At 45.8% G+C, this 17,259-nt stretch overlaps 1 protein-coding gene across 4 annotated transcripts in view; it reads right to left on the reverse strand.

Annotated features, from left to right (window-relative positions):
* The window catches only part of LOC119967228 (transcription factor AP-2-beta-like), a 46,699-nt gene extending 40,917 nt beyond the window's left edge, over positions 1–5,782 (reverse strand). Inside the window, exons 1-2 of one of the 4 annotated variants that reach the window (XM_038799471.1) lie at positions 5,264–5,782; positions 182–631 (exon numbers count right to left, since the gene is read on the reverse strand). In XM_038799471.1, coding sequence (XP_038655399.1) covers positions 182–631; positions 5,264–5,344 — 531 coding nt within the window. In that variant the 5' untranslated portion in view covers positions 5,345–5,782. Of the gene's footprint in view, positions 1–181; positions 632–1,752; positions 2,140–5,263 lie in introns of those variants that run through there. The other 3 variants (XM_038799472.1, XM_038799473.1, XM_038799475.1) reach the window with 3 other exon arrangements.
* Between the last annotated feature and the right edge of the window lie 11,477 nt (positions 5,783–17,259).

A 17,259-nucleotide genomic window follows, 5' to 3' on the forward strand; every position in this document is an offset into this window, starting at 1 on the left:
GGCATTCTGATTCTTTGCATGCAATGGGAAGAAGCTTACAAGTGAAATGAGGCAAATGATTGAACGTGACGCCGTAATATTTGACTACCAAAAGCACCTGGCGCACTGGGAAACTTTGAAATAAAATCGAGATTAAGAACTGTGAGCGATCTGGAATACGAATTGAAGAGCACACACTCACCTGGATATCTTCCATTCCGTGGTGGCTGATCCCATGGAGAGACAGGCTGTCCCCCATCCCCGAATCGAGTCCATGAGCAGAGTGGACAAGCACGTCAGGCCGCCGCACGCCGGGGTAATCCCGGCGGGGGTCGAGCCCTGTGATCTGGGGCAGAACCCGGGGCTGGTGTAGAAGGCCAGTCTCGGCACCCACATCCTGCCGCTGCCTTTGCTGCCAAGGATGCTGCTGGGGTTGGTGCAGGGCGTTCAGGGAGTAGGGGTCGTTGACGTGTGTGTAAGGGTCCTGGCTCTGGTGGTAAGGGAGAGGTTGGTAAGGAGGAGGGAAATAAGGTGGCTGGAAATCCGAAGTCGGGGTATGTGAGAGCGGTGGAGCCGTTGAGTAGTGTCCCTGGGAGACCGACCCGATTTGGGACAGCCTGGAACTGTGGCTGTTAACTCCATCGTGCCGGTCCTGCAAAGAAGGAACAACATGACTCAGTTTAAATATTGTTCTTGTATTAAGGGCATTTGATATTCCCGAAAGCAAAGTGCACATAACGTGTAAAATGAAGATGAATGGGAGCCGTGAACAGTGCTTCGAAAAGAGGCTCTTATATTCTGGCCTAATTAATCAACAAAAATATAGCAAAATGCTGAAAAACAATGCGATCAAAAAAAGGGGAGCGTAGCAGAGTAGAAAGAACGGTGCAAAACAAAAAATAAGCACCGCATGAAACTGTTTCAAAAGTCGTGACGGAATTACAAACGTAAAGTGTAATATTGGGGGAGAGAATCTGGAAGAGCCGTTTCATCTTTTATAGATCTCCAATCTTAGATGCCGTTTAAAATCTGGTTAAGAGGGGCTGTAACATGCAACAGCGGCTTTGGTCTGGTAGGTTGTGAGCTGGAATCGTGGTAAATATCAATTCGGAACAAATGTTTCAAAATGAACACCAGAGTTAATTCTCAGGCCAACGAATTTGCTGTGAAACTCAAACACGGGTTAATGGGAGTGGAGTGGGGGGGGGGGGGGGGTTAGGGAGGCGGGGGGGGGGGGAGAGGGGTGGGTGGTGGTGGAAGGTACTTTACAATACACATTTACATTCGATATCACAAATATAATGAAATACTGTGAAATAGAACAACCCTCCCCCTCCTCCCCCACACTAAAACGCACGTACGTTCAGACAGGAAGAAAAGACAGGAGCAGATGTTTGCACACCGTCGATTGTTTTTTTTTTAAATAGTTAAAAGCAAGGCGATGAAAATGTGAAATAAGGGTTGAAACTATGAATTTGGGCCATGCAGCTGCCAGTGTGGAGGTCGCCTCGCTGATCGCCAAAAATCCCAGTCCCGAGTTGGCAGCGGAATGTCAAGTAAACTAAATTACTAACATCTTTAAGTAAAATTGAAACACAAATCGCCAAAAGCTATGGAGCGCGGTGGAAAGTTTTAGTCCAATGACGCGCCCATCTAAACCCGATTAGATAACAATACAAACAAGAGAGAAAGAGGCTGCAATTATGGACTAAATTACAAAGCCACCAGCGTTTGGGGCGAAATGGGATTGTGTCGAGCACTGATCCAACTCACCATGGCTGTGTAAGTGTGGACTAACATCTGTAGTAAATCTGATCATAGACCATCAACCAGAATGGGAGAGAAACCGCAGGGAGAGACGCTCGACAACCTGAAGTATCGCCAACACTATATCCATCAAAATTGGTCAGAAAGAGGACAAATGCTGTATATATTTATATTTTATCTCCAGCTTCAGATCCAGTGCTCACCTCTCCAAGGCAAGGTGCTGACTGCTCATGTCCCTCTCTGCCACTCTACACCGCCTCATAATAATTGATATTCATGACTATTAATATTACACGAATACTTAAAGGAAGAATGGTGGCAAATCGAGCGTGAAGCGGCCAGCGAGCGCTCCCCCACTATTGTAAATGACGTTCATTCAGACGAGAATTACTAGATGTAATCAGACAAGGGGGGGGGGGGGGGGGGGGCACTGAGGGCTGAACTCATTGTAGCCAGACTTTTGGGGCAACAAAAAAAAGTTTTGTGGAAAAATAGCCAGACAACCAAAGGATCGTAGCCAAGCAGTCCAGTCAAGTAAACAGAACAGCTGTCTTAAAGGTACAGCACCCTTGGCTTGCCTTTGTTCCGTTTAAAAGTCTGGGTTGTTCAGCGTCCTCTTTAATGTAACCCAACCTTCCAGTGCTATTGCACGTAAACGCCTTCTGTAGCCTTCCACTCTGCTAAGTTTCGTATTTTTTCTCTCTCCTTTAACTGACGTGTTTTCCGCTTCAATACCAAATTGGGAATTTTGCAGTGCATTGTTGACTTGACTTTATTCGGAACCGAATTTCGCTCACGGCATCAAAGGGAGCAACATTAACACCCCTGTACTTTACTGAAGTGTCAAAGTTCCTGCGGCGGGGTGGGGCGGGGGGGGGGGGGGGGGGTGGATGGATGATAAAATATCGCATCTTTAAGAGAAAAACAACTTTTAGCTTCAAACATTATGAAGTGAATTTGGGAAAACATAATATTGCTACTCTAAAAGAACAGTTGCAAGATCAACTTCAAATCAACTCAATAACGTTCGCAAACTGCGCTTCAACTAGTTCCACCCCTGATAAGATCAAATCCATCTTGTCCCTTCGGCTACATGAAGCTGATCTTATCAGAGATCCACTTCAAGCAACTACCGCTCGCTTTTTTTTCGCGTTACACAGCCGCTGTCACGTGGTTTTAGCAGGGGGAAAAGTTAAGCCAAAAGCAAATCTATGAAATGGAAAAGATATTTTCGTATGAATTAGAAAGAGTGGGCTCCCCCTCCCTTTCCACGTGAAGTGAAATAGATCGGGAACGGTGCTCGTTTAACTAGAAACCCAAATCCCCCCAGAAACCGGCTTGAGAATTGGAAGAGTGGGAGATGTCAGACATTTTGCAAATTGCTTTTGGAGGAAATCTACCGCCAAAGCTTCCTTTGTTATCTCAGCCCGTGATCTTAGGCGTTGTAAGTCCAGCCCTCGCTACGTTATCTCACTTTAAAAAACGTCTCTCCCCCCCCCCCCCCCCCCCCTCTTCCTGCCGCCAGCTGTAAAACATTTACAATGGTCTCTGTAAAGACTGTTGTCGTTTCCAGAGCGAGTGCAAAGCAGAGGGGCCTGTTCGGCTGTTTTGGGAGATGTGTGATTCTTGTTCCGGGTTACTGTCGAACCCGTTGGACTGGCTTGTCCGGCTTTTCTGTGGAAATATTCACCTCCTTCCTCACATCAGTTGCCTCGACCTGCCCTCCCTCATCCTCAACGACTGCCTTCAAAAGTTCAAAATCTCCCACGAACAGGAATCGACCACGACTCGAACCATTTCCTCAGTCAGCCCCATTGCAATCACCCATTCACCACGAGCACCACATCTTTCCAATAAATAAATAGTGCTATTCGCATTTATAATTTTGCGGATTTTCCATTCATGTGCCGGGTAAACTAGCTCCCAGCGTGGATGTTGCATTGCACCTGAATCCAGGGAGATAATTTAATAACCTAAACGTGACCAACGCAAATGCTATCTCAAAATACATTTCTAGGTAAATGAATGAAATGATGGTTGAGGATAAAAAAGTGCGTTAGTTTGCATGGAAGAGTAGGCCATTTAAATGTTTTTGACTGTCAAATTATTGATGAATCCTTAAGCAGTTTGGACAAGTGAAGAGTGTGGCATTAAAAAATGGGGAAATATGGCCTAATTTCGACATGATCATAGAATAATGTTGGCCTTAGGGACACATGTACAAAAGTCAACGGTTGCTTCCGTGTTGTTTGCTACTTGAATAAAAGAATCCAGCGAAGGAAAATTCATTCCTTCTCCACTACTGTTTAAACATTGATGTATAATTTGTGTGTTGCAATGTCGCCGCACAGGCATTGGCAGCGTTTTCTAACAAACGAACGGGGAAGAAAACCGCGAGAGAGTTGAAGTGACCTTTTGCTGGCTTGTGCTGAAATTCTGCCGCAAATCTTTCGGACTTTGCCAGCTTGCAGTTGATAATTAGCCTGACGGGAGCCTTGAGAGCGGAGACATTTGTGGCTGGATGGAGGGCGGCTACCCCGCTGTGGAACGCGAAAAGGCTGCTTAAGCAGCACATTGGCATCAATTCATCAGCCTGTTTACACTCTTTTCATGAGCCATTTTCTGGCCCCTTCATGTATTGTTGTGCGAGTCACTTAATTCAACAAACCATTCCGGCAGCACATGAAACCTTTTACTAACGCGTGCTATTTGCCGTTTACCTTCCAGAGTTACAGCCTTCTGGAAAGCCAGGTTTTATTTTTTTTTTTGGGGGGGGGGCTCCAATTTCAAGCAAAACCCTTCACTGATACCATTTATTCTCAATCTCCCTTCCGATTATATTCCTGGTTGCAATCGTGTCCAGATGTGACACCTCCTTTCTCTAATTCTGCCCATAAATTAAACTATGCCAAACGTGCCGAGTGTGAGCTACAAGTTTTGTATTAAACATTAACCGGCTCCCAGAATGTGTGGCGCAGAGTAGCTGACCTCTCGCAATCTCTAGCCTGACACCGTTTCACTCCAGAGGCTGCAGGCTCACACACACACACACCGAAACGGTCTCTAAAAAAAAATGTACTTTATAATTTGGAAGCAATTACATTATCATAAGGTAACGGCTCGAGACCGGAACATTACCCTCATTTTCCAAACTGCCTTTCGCAACAAAAACTAAACCTCAGCCACACCGTGTCTCAAATCGCCACTTTAACGAAAATTACGGCAATCACTCCGATCTCCAGTTTACAATCGAGAGGACAAACACGACCCCCCTCCCCCCCCCCCCTCTCGTGTTGATTTGCTGCCAGAAGACAGAGGTTGTCCCTGGAACAGAAGTTAATCCGACATTTCCGAGAGAGACTCCAATCTATCTGTACCCATGAATGATCAATGCTTCGTTCCAGGGGACGGGGCAGACCGCCCGACCTGGGTTAGAGCAACCAACGCGCACAGGACTCGGAAAAGCCATTCGTAACATGAACATAAGTCGGAAAAGAAAATCCCCGGGGTCGCTCACCTCGTAGATGTCCTCGTATTTGACATTTTCCACAAGTTTCCAGAGCATGTTTGCAGTCTGATCTTTAAAAGATGGGTGCATTCATGTGAAGAGCAGCTGTCTGCTTTCTCTCTCTCTCTCTCTCCCTCTCGTTCTCGCTCTCTCTCACTCTCTCTCTCTTTCTCCTCTCTTTCCTCCCTCGCTAATGATCGACTTAATTGGGGGGGAAATGAGGAGCCCAATCGGAGGCGAATTCCTGCAGCACTCGATACAGTGACACTACCGCATCAGCCCCCAACACGGACACATTTACTAACTCAACGGTAACGTCCAAAGTTTATCCCAAACCCTAAACAGCAAACTAAAGACCACGGATTTATTTGATAACGAAAATCCCATCAATGCCGTGGATTTAAAATCTCCTTCCTGTCTGTACGGGGTGTAAAACGTGAAGCCGGTCTGCCTGCCTGCCTGCCTAGTTTTCTATCTATTTATATGTCGATCTATCTGAAACATTTAGAGATAGGATATATGCCTGCACAGTGAACTAAGAGGGCACACCTCCGCCTGCCTCTCCATCAATCTATCTCTCCCATTGGATGCACAGCATCTCAGGAAAACTTGCAATTGGAGTAAACTGAGTGTTTCAGTTCGTTCTGTTCGACCCAACACTTCCTTAGTTCATGCACACCACAAGGTAAAACTAAATATCACTCTTGAAGAAAAGGCATTTGCTAACATCCCACAGTCCAGCACCCCTAATCTCAATGAATTGGATCATTTTGAGCATTTTGACCTTGTTGACTTTCAGACTAATTCCCCACCCACCGGTTATCTTGCCACTGATGAAGAAGTGCATTTTTTTTAAAAAGTAGAGGATTTATTTGACGCTCCCCCTTTTGACACACTTTGTTCACCATTGCTGCTTCTAACTCGAATAGCCCTATTGATAACGAGCTGGAACGGGAGTATGTTCCCGAGGGCGATTTGTCAAATGTCAGTTTTGTGTTAAGGTGTTACAACGGGATCGGAGACTGGACAATCCTTGTCCATTTCAAACGGCCATCGCCACCGCTGCCGAAACAAGGGGGGAACGCGCACACACACAGCACTGTATAAGGTTGCAATTTGTGTTTATAACTTTTAAATGTCAAAATAGCGGCACAAGCTGGGGAAGGGGGGGGGGGGGGGATACGTTAGCAGGAATGTGTCGCCTTTTCTCAGTTTTGCAACAACTTTCAGGAACATCCCTGGTTAATATCAGGGAAAAACACTATGCCTTTGTATGTTTATTGGTGATTACACAGACATAAAATAAAAGCTCAATGGGGCAGTTTTATATATATATATATATATATATAGAGAGAGAGAGAGAGATATTCCTCCTCTATGTCCACATGGAGCAGATACAAAGCGAACCACGGCCGAAATATTTCAATATTAAAATGCATTTTCTGTGCATTCAAACATACGAAATAATTTCCCAACCAAACACACATCGCGCGTTTATATGTGTATGTATATGTGTGTGTGGACAAGTATGGGAGAAGAAACAGATGACCATAAATAGTTACTAAATTGTCCAGATAGATGTACGATAAGCAGATTTTAACTGCCAACACTGTGAAGTTGCTTCTATCTTTCCTTTGGATTATTCGAGATGGATGGAGATAGACTCATAACATATAGATTGAGCCCGAGGAAATAGAGGTGGGCGGGTGAAGAGACAGAAAGGCAGGCAAATATTGACCGCGCCAGATATGTAGCACAGCCAATGCGAAATAAAACGCTTTAATGTAAACCATTAGGAGGCCATAGCGGACCCCAAATCAGCACATCTCCTCCCTGTTCAGTCAGACACACTAAATAATGTTCCTACGAAATACACATCGCGCACACACATATAATGAGAATCGAAGTTTCAGGGGCGACACTATTTGGAAACAATTATATTTGCCAAAGCTAATCCATAAGTTAAAAGAAACTGCCCGGAAACTCGGGTTGATTGATTGGTTATGGCTGGGTTGCGATCATTTAATGATGAAATGATTTTTTTTTGCAGGAGCTGCGGAGGGTGTGTGGAGCCTGCGGGTTAGACCCGGGTCCACCGCTCCATCAGTGAGCCCAGCAGCTGCCCCCATCAGCTGATCGCGCACAAAAGAGCGTTCAAATTGAATTGCACGTTACTCTGAATAAAAGTAACCCAACTATTGCCGGCACTGATAATGCTCGTAACAAGCATGTCACTTTTGTTACAGAAAATGGTGCCAAGTGCGGTCACTCCAGCTCAAGATTAGGCCTCAAAATAATTCCAGGGCGATTCGAGTGTCAGAGATGGCTCATTTTTCTTAAAACAAACGGCAAAAGCTCTTGTGGTGATTTTAATATGCAGGATGGACACTATAAATTGTAAAGGTAAAGAACGTTATCGATATGGTGACGGATGAATATTAACCGATTCATTTCAATTCTTGATATACGTTGTTAAACTAGCTGAATTGTTAAACTGTTATGCGTCGCTCTTTCATTCTGTAGTGCCCTTAAATTCTATTGAAGCCAAGTAATTTCATTAAGAATCATCTCCCAACTTGTTCCCTCGTATTTCCCTTTTCTGGGGGATTGAACTTTTCGAAATTGTGGACCGCCTTTGATTTTGTCGCGGAAACTCCTGCTAACAAAACTTTCGGACACTCGGAACAGCGGAACCCGGCTGAAGGAGCTTTAAAAGGGGCGATTGGAAATGAGCTGGCCCACTGGGCCAGGCGATTCTATGTAGCTGCTCTGCCCTCTGTCGGATATTGGGTGCAAACGCCACTGCCGAATCAGAGAAAAAAAATGTGCACATTCATTATGGATTATTAGAATATTTTATTGCCCTGCCCCCGTGGGAAAATAAATAAAACTGAGCTATAAATACCAACTCGAGCATAATTTGATAGTCTCCCCCTTTCAATCGGCATTTTAATTGTCAAAAACGGGACGATTTGGCCCACTCGCCCCTTTAATGTATTTTAATATGCAGGATGGTATGCAGGATGGTATGCAGGATTATCTGTACCCTGTGGAAATATTGACTTGTTTTCAACGTGCTTCTAATTTGCATTGTTTAGTCGGATTGTTAAAGAGTAATTTTAACAAGGGGTTAACAAAATTGCCCTCCCAACACAAAAGGATATCAATTTATGTAAGTATCCACATATACCAATAGAATACACACGAGATCATTTGACTAACTGTTAAATTATCACAATTGTATCTGCATACTGGCCTCAATGTGCTTTCAAACACTAACGAACAAAGCCGCCTTTGTACTTGACTTTGTCACAGCGCAGGTGAAATTATTTCACTCTACATTTCAGGAATCGTTGACTTAACGGCGGCTGCCTGTAAACTTGGCCGATTGCTCCGACCCCCTCGCTCCTCCACTAAAACTGGGCTGGAATATAACCAGGGCATCGCTATCGTCTGTAAATAGATTCAACTTTATAACCATTTTTTTAATACAAGTGCTCACCAACCGCCCCCCCCCCCCCCCCCCCCACACACACACACACAATCAACTTAGGTCAAGGGAATTCGCAAATCCAAGCACAAGATTCACAATCGTGTTATTTTAATAACTCCTATTGTTAAGGTGACTACTTGATAAATGATCTTTTCGCTCGAGGCGTACATATTTTTAAGTCAATTCATGAATTCAAACAAAAAAGCTACTCTGTGTAACAGAGCTGAAGTATGCATGGGCTGCCGATTGCTATTTCCAGGGTAAACCACTCTGGTGGCTTATTTTGTATGGGTTTTCATTTCAACTTCATAAGCACCAACGCGTTCATCGTACGTAGGTTTGGTTGGAGTGCCAGTTTGTGTTTTATATCCATGCCGATCTTCAGTTAAATGTTCTCGAATCGGAAAAGTGAATTGAATCCTCCTGGGAGGCGGTAGCGAATTGAACCAACTTTTAAAAAAAGCACCATGGGTTAATTCAAAAATCTATTCACAATAGCGCCATCCTGTGGAGTGTGTGGAGGCGCACAAGATGAAACCTTCATCCAGATTTCTTCCCCAGTTTAACATGAGTAAATCTGAATCTCCCTATGAGTAGATTAAATTCATATAATGTTGATGTAATCAACTAAGCAATCTAGACAAATTATCTTACCCTTTCACTGCATTTGTAATTTTTTTTACCGCTTTTCAGCCTAGCAGTGATACAAATCACAAAATACAATTGCAGTCCAAGCAGCCTCAGTTTGGCCTTGTCTGCTTCAGTGACCACCACCTGAGCAAAACGTTGCACATTGATCCAATTTTAACTTCAATCAGTAGAGTCAGACATTTAAATTTGGAAAATAAAGCTTATAAAGAACCGACACAGCCAACCACTTGCATGTATAACACGTTTTTAACTAACCTTTATTGGAATGTGGGCGTCATTGGCTAGGCCAGCATTTATTGCCTGAGGATCCCTAGTTGGCCTTGAGAAGGTGGTGGTGAGTTGCCTTCTTGAACCACTGCAGCCCGTGTGATGTAGGTACACCCATCGTGCTGTTAGGTGGTGGGAGTTTCAGGATTTTAATGCAGGGACAGTGAAGGAATGGCAATATAGTTGCAAGTCAGGATAATGTGCGGTTTGGAGGGGAAATCACAGATGGTGATATTCCCATATATATGCTGCCCTTGACCTTTCGAAGTGGCAGAGATTTGGAAGGTGCCGTTGAAGGAGCAATGGCAAGTTGCAACAATTCATTTTCAATATGGTACACATTTTCGTCACTGTGCAACTGTTGGTGGAGGGAGCAAATGTTTAAGCTGGTGGTTGGAGTGGCGATCAACCACGCAGTTTAGTCCTGGATGGTGTCAAGCTTATTGAGTATTGCTGGAGAGACACTCATGCAGGCAAGTGTACTCTGTGGTGATATGCATCACTGTAAATACACAACGGGTTAATGTATATACACGTAGACTAGCTAGACATTAGAGCAGGGGTGGGCAAACTTTTCCGTGCAAGGGCCAAATTCAGAAATTCACAATTTTAAAGGGCCACATAGTATATTAAGTAAAATAATTACTTCACCCGGTTATGATTCTGGGCGCCTCATGTAGAACATAGAACATAGAACAGTACAGCACAGAACGGGCCCTTCGGCCCTCGATGTTGTGCCGAGAAATGATCACCCTACTCAAGTCAACGTATCCACCCTATACCAGTAAGTACCCCCCCATTAACCTTAAAAAAAAAATTTTTTTTTAAAAACTTTAAAAAAAATTTTTTTTTAAAAACTTTAAAAAAAATTTTTTTTTTTCTTTTTTTAAATGACTTGGTGGGCCGCATAAAGACCTTTGGCGGGCCATAGTTTGCCCACCCCTGCATTAGAGGGAGCACCGGAGACATGACACACAGACATTCAACCAATAGGCCAGTACGATAGGACATGACCAATGGGCATTCAAGACACACACAGAGGTGACACTATCACAGGGGGGCATTACACCAACCCATACATAAGGACACAGCACACATGATCTTCCTCTTTCCAGTGGAGACACTCAGTGTGTACACAGGGTTGATTTGAAACACATCACACCCACCACCTGGATTGTAGCAGACTGGTTCATCAGTCTGAGTAGCTATAGCAGGATTAACAGGAGAGTCAAATCCAAGTAGGGAGAATCGTTAACAGTTTACTAAATGCGTTAAAGCTATCTCCAATCTGCACCTTCCTTTGTCAGAGTGCACATCAAGGAAACAGCTTATGCTATGTCAAGAGCAAAACAAAACATACTCCATTTTACCAATGATTTGGACATTGTAGATGGTAGAGAGACATTGAAGAGACAGGAGGTGAGTCACTCACTGCAAGTTTCCCAGCCTCTCACCTGCGCTTGTAGCCACAGTAATTATATAGCTGGTCCATTTACTCCCCAGGATGTTGACAGTGCGGAATCAGTGATGGCAATGCTATTGAATATCAAGGTTAGATTCCCTCTTGTTGGTGATGGTCATTGCCTGGTGCAAAGTTACTTGCCACATTTCAACCCAAGCCTGAATGTTGTCCCAATGTTGCTGCATGTGCACACAGACTACTTCAGTGTCTGAGGAGTTATGTACGGTGCTGAACATTGTACAATCATCAGCAAACATTCCCAATTGTGTCCTTATGAAAGAGCGAAGGTAATTACTGAAGCAGCTGAAGATGGTTGGGCCTAGGATACGATCCTGAAGAACTCCTGCAGTGATGTCTCAGGACTGAGTTAATTGGCTTCCAACAACCACAAATCATTTTCCTTTACATTAGGTATGATTCCATCTAGTGGAGAGATGTGCCCCTGATTCCCATTTACTCTAGTTTTCTCGGGCTCCTTCATGCCATACTATACCAATTTCTGCCTTGATGTCAAGGTCAGTCATTCTACCTCACGTTCACAAAGAATTAAGTAAAGATTATTAAGCCAAAGAAAACATAATTGAGGAACAATGAAGTGCTTGATCTCAGATTTAGATTTTAAGGAGATTCTTAAATTAAAAGTAGGAAGCTGCAGAGACAGAGAGATTTAGGGGGACATTCGTGAGAGAGGGATCTGAGCTAAAGCACAGCTGTCAATAATAGGTTGAATGATGGAGACAATATTGCATCAGCGGTACTCAATAATAATAAGAACCTGGAGAGAGAAACGAAAACATCAGAGTACAGGATGTACTCTGGACAAGGAACTGCAATGTCCAACAGGGGGGTGTGGGAACATTTAAACATGAGCAAATGATGATAGGATTTAAACATGAGCAAATGATTTTAAATTTGAACGCATTAGTAGAACTAGGAGTGAACACAGGTCTGTCATGTGCAAGTTAAACTAGGTATAGGTGAGGATACAGACAGTAAATTTCTGGTTTTACTGAACCTTATGGATGGTGATGATGGGAGATTGGTCAGGAGAACCATGTAGTCTGGAATTGACAATGACATGAATGTGAGTTGCAGTAGCAAATAGTTTGAGGTCAGAGTGAATGATGTCAGTCATATGGAAGTAGGGCTCGACTATTTTTTTTTTTTTTAAATAATTTTTATTGAAAGAGTTTTTCCATACAGACATTTACCCCTACTAATTTTTAAATTATTTACAACACAATCCCTCTAGGCAAATATCCCTCCCTCGCCCGCCCTCTCGCGCGCCCCAGCCCTCCCCCCCCCAAGCAACAACTTAACAAACAAGGCAGCCTACAGTTTCAGACATGAGCAGCGAGCAGACTTGCCCGCGTTACAGTCGTGCTTGTCCCCCCACGACCAGTGCTGCCCCCCCCTCCCCTCCCCCCCCCTCCCCTCCCCCCCCCCCCCGGGTTGCTGCTGCCACGACCCCGTACGCCTATCTCTGATCTAAAAAGTCAAGGAAAGGTTGCCACCGCCTGGAGAATCCCTGTACCGACCCTCTCAGGGCAAATTTGATCCTTTCTAGCTGAATATAGCTAGCCATATCGTTAATCCAAGTTTCAACGCTTGGAGGCCTCGCGTCCTTCCATTGAATTAATATCCTTCGTCGAGCCACTAGGGACGCAAAGGCCAGTATTCCGGCCTCCCTAGCCTCCTGTACCCCCGGTTCTACCCCGACCCCAAAGATCGCAAGCCCCCATCCTGGTTTGACCCTGGACCCCACCACCTTCGACACCGTCCTTGCCACCCCCTTCCAGAACCCTTCCAGCACCGGACATGCCCAGAACATATGCACATGGTTCGCTGGGCTTCCCAGACATCTGGCACACCTGTCCTCACCCCCAAAGAACCGGCTCATCCTTGTCCCCGTCATGTGAGCTCTATGCAGCACCTTAAATTGAATGAGGCTCAGCCTCGCACACGAGGAGGAAGAATTGACCTTCTCCAGTGCATCCGCCCACGTCCCGTCTTCTATCTGCTCTCCCAGCTCCCCTTCCCACTTGGCTTTCAGCTCCTCCCCTGATGCTTCTTCCGCCTCCTGCATTATCTTGTAGATGTCTGATATCTTCCCCCCTCCGACCCAGACCCCCGAGAGCACCCTATCATTCGCCCCCTTACTGGGGAGCAGGGGGAACCCCTCCACCTGCCGCCTAGCAAATGCCTTCACTTGTAAATATCTGAACATGTTTCCCGGGGGGAGCTCAAACTTCTCCTCCAGCCCTCCCAGGCTCGCAAACCTCCCCTCTATAAACAGGTCCTTCAGCTGCCGTATGCCCACCCTGTACCAGCTCTGAAATCCCCCGTCGATGTTCCCCGGGATGAATCTATGGTTCCCTCTTATTGGCGCCGCCAACAGACCTCCCATTTCCCCCCTGTGTCGCCTCCACTGCCCCCATATCTTGAGGGTGGCCGCCACCACCGGGCTCGTGGTGTACCTCGTGGGGGGGAGCGGCCATGGTGCCGTTACTAGGGCCCCCAGGCTTGTGTTGCCACAGGACGCCCTCTCCATTCGTTTCCAAGCTGCCCCCTCCCCTTCCATCATCCACTTGCGCACCATTGACACATTTGCCGCCCAGTAATACCCCGAGAGATTGGGTAGTGCCAGCCCACCACTGTCCCTACTCCGCTCCAAAAAGACCCTCCTCACCCTTGGGGTGCCATGCGCCCACACGTAGCTCATGATGCTACTCGTCACCTTTTTGAAGAAGGCCCTAGGGAGGAAGATGGGCAAGCACTGAAATAAAAACAAGAACCTTGGGAGGACCGTCATTTTGATTGACTGCACCCTCCCCGCCAGCGACAACGGTACCATGTCCCACCTCTTAAATTCCTCCTCCATCTGTTCCACCAGCCTGGAAAAGTTCAACTTGTGGAGGGTCCCCCAGTACCTTGCCACCTGCACCCCTAAGTACCTAAAGCTCTTTCCTGCTCGCTTGAAGGGGAGTCTCCCAATACCCTCTCCCTGATCCCCCGGGTGTATCACAAAAACCTCGCTTTTGCCCAAATTTAGTTTGTACCCCGAAAAGTCCCCAAACTCTGCTAATAGTTCCATTATCTCCGGCATTCCCCCTTCTGGGTCTGCCACGTACAGCAGTAGATCATCCGCATACAGCGATACTCGATGTTCCTCCCCTCCCCTAGTCAGTCCTCTCCACCCCCCTGAACCCCTCAGTGCCATCGCCAACGGTTCAATCGCCAGTGCGAAAAGTAGGGGGGATAGGGGACATCCCTGCCTGGTCCCTCGGTGGAGCCCAAAATACTCCGACCTCCTCCCGTTTGTCACTACACTCGCCGTCGGGGCCGAGTAGAGCAACTTCACCCACTTAATAAACCCTTCCCCAAACCCAAACTGTTCCAACGTCTCCCACAGGTACTCCCACTCCACCCTATCGAATGCCTTCTCCGCGTCCAGCGCTACCACTATCTCAGCCTCCCCCTCCACTGCCGGCATCATAATTACATTCAGCAATCTCCGCACGTTCGTGTTGAGCTGCCGCCCCTTCACGAACCCTGTCTGGTCCTCATGGATTACCCCTGGCACACAATCCTCTATTCTAGCTGCCAGGATCTTTGCCAGCAACTTGGCATCCACGTTCAGAAGCGAGATAGGCCTGTAGGACCCGCACTGCACGGGGTCTTTATCCCGCTTCAATATCAGGGAGATCAGAGCCTGCGACATTGTCGGGGGCAGAACCCCCCCCTCTCGCGCCTCATTAAAGGCTCGTACCAGTACCGGTCCCACCAAGTCCACATTTTTCTTGTAGAATTCCACCGGGAACCCATCTGGCCCCGGCGCCTTCCCCGCTTGCATCTGACCTATTCCCTTGACTAGCTCCTCTAGCCCTATTGGCGCCCCCAGCCCTTCTACCAGCCCCTCCTGGACCCTTGGGAACCTCAATTTGTTTAGGAAGTCCTCCATTCCCCCCCTCCTCGTCGGCGGCTCAGACCGATACAACTCCTTAGGGCTCGACTATTTTGTGGTGAGAATGATTAATAGAGCTGAAGTTGTGGACAATCTGGTTGAACCTGAGACAGGGACCAAGTAGGAAAACTGAGTCACTGATGAGGGTATGAATTTTGCAGAAGGTGCTGAAGATGATGGCTGTATAGCTGTAGGAAATTCTGACACTTTCATAACTCTAAATTGGATGAATAATCTGATAATATAACAGCAGTGGAGGAGAGATGCTAGGTAACTAGAGCTGATAGTATCAGCATATACATGAAACTTGGCCCTAAGTCTGTGGATGATGTCATCAAGGCGATGCATATAGATGAGGAAGAGGAGTGAACCAATGACATAAGTTTGTGTTACTCTGAAGGCAATGCAGACAGGAAGAGAACCTACTGCCTGAGGTGCCATCGAGCCTAACAGCACAAAAAGAGGCCCTATCGCCCATTGTGTCTGCCTCAGCCATCAGGTACCTATCTACTTTAATCCAATTTTCCAGCACTTGGGCCACAGCCTTGTATGCTATGGCATTTCAAATGCTTAGCTTTAGGCTTCCAGCATCTATCATCCTTTCAGGCAGTAAGTTCCAGAATACAACCACTCTCTCGGTGAAAATGTTTTTCCTCACATCCCCTCTAAACATTCTGCCCCTTACCTTAAATCTATTCCACCTGGTTTTTGACACCTCTGCTAAGGGGAAACATTCCTTCCAGCCACCCTATCTTTGCCCTTCATAATCTTATACACCTGAATCAGGTCCCCCCTCAGCCTTGTCTGCTCCAAGGAGAACAACCCCAGTCTATTGAGTCTCTTCTGATATATGAAACACTCCAACTCAGACAACAGCCTGGTGAATCTCCTCTGCACCCGCCCTCATTCAATCACTTCCTTGCTATAGTGTAGTGGCCAGAACAGCACACAGTACTCCACCTGTGAACCTAACTAGCGTTTTATGCAGCTCCATCATAACCTCCCTGCTTTTATATTCTAAGCCTCAATTACTAAAGGCAACTATCCCATATGCGTTCTTAACCACCTTAACTATCTGCACTGCTGTCTTCAGGGATCTATGGACATGCAAGCCAAGGTCCCTCCGATCCTCTGTACTTCCTAGCGTCCTACCATTCATTGTATTTACCCCTGCCTTGTTAGTGCTTCCAAAATCCATTACCTTACACTTTTCAGGGCTAAATTCCATTTCCAAATAGTGTTTTGATAACAACTAAATTTGTATCACTGAAATTAAATTGATAAATCAGTACTCCTCAATAATAATAATCACTTATTGTCACAAGTAGGCTTCAATAAAGTTACTGTGAAAAGCCCCGAGTTGTCACATTCCAGTGCCTGTTTGGGGAGGCCAGTACGGGAATTGAACCCGCGTTGCTAGCCTTGTTCTGCATTACAAGCCAGCTGTTTATCCCACTGTGCTAAACTAGCCCCTGCACAGATTCTACCAAGATACTATTAGCACCTGTTGGCAGAAATGAAAGAGCAAGTTCACATGTACTCTAGGTAAGATACTGTCCTTAAAGACATAATGGTCAGAATGAGCCTAGATCTGTTATGAAGGACCCAACAGAAACAAACATTCTGATTAACCTTGTCTTCACCAATTGAACTGTTGTAGTTATTCCTTTTGATCATAGCATGTTTAGAGTGTACACACATAGTTCTCATGCAGCCAAAATCTCACCTTTGCATTGATGACATCCTCCATAATTTACCATGTAACTACTGCTATGCTAAGCGAAACAGCATAAGGACAGATAAGGAAGGTATATCAAAACTGGGCATTTGCAGGACACCTGTGGAACATTTGTGGCAACCACAGAATTATGTTCCACTTCAAGCTATGACTTTATCAACCCCACATTTCCTCCCATGTAGCAAAGTTACAACATAGAGCTATCTATGTTGGGGGGGGGTTTGGGTTACTGGTATAGGGTGGATACGTTGGCTTGAGTAGGGTGATCATTGCTCGGCACAACATCAAGGGCCGAAGGGCCTGTTCTGTGCTGTACTGTTCTATGTTCTATGTTCTAATCAGAGAAAATCGCTTAGTCTTACCATATCCAGCTGAAAAACAGAACACTAATAGGATAGGATGTGAAAGCTCAATGATTGGACTGTGCTCC

The sequence above is a fragment of the Scyliorhinus canicula genome, chromosome 6 (genome assembly GCF_902713615.1).
Source record: "Scyliorhinus canicula chromosome 6, sScyCan1.1, whole genome shotgun sequence".
NCBI classification, from domain to species: domain Eukaryota; kingdom Metazoa; phylum Chordata; class Chondrichthyes; order Carcharhiniformes; family Scyliorhinidae; genus Scyliorhinus; species Scyliorhinus canicula.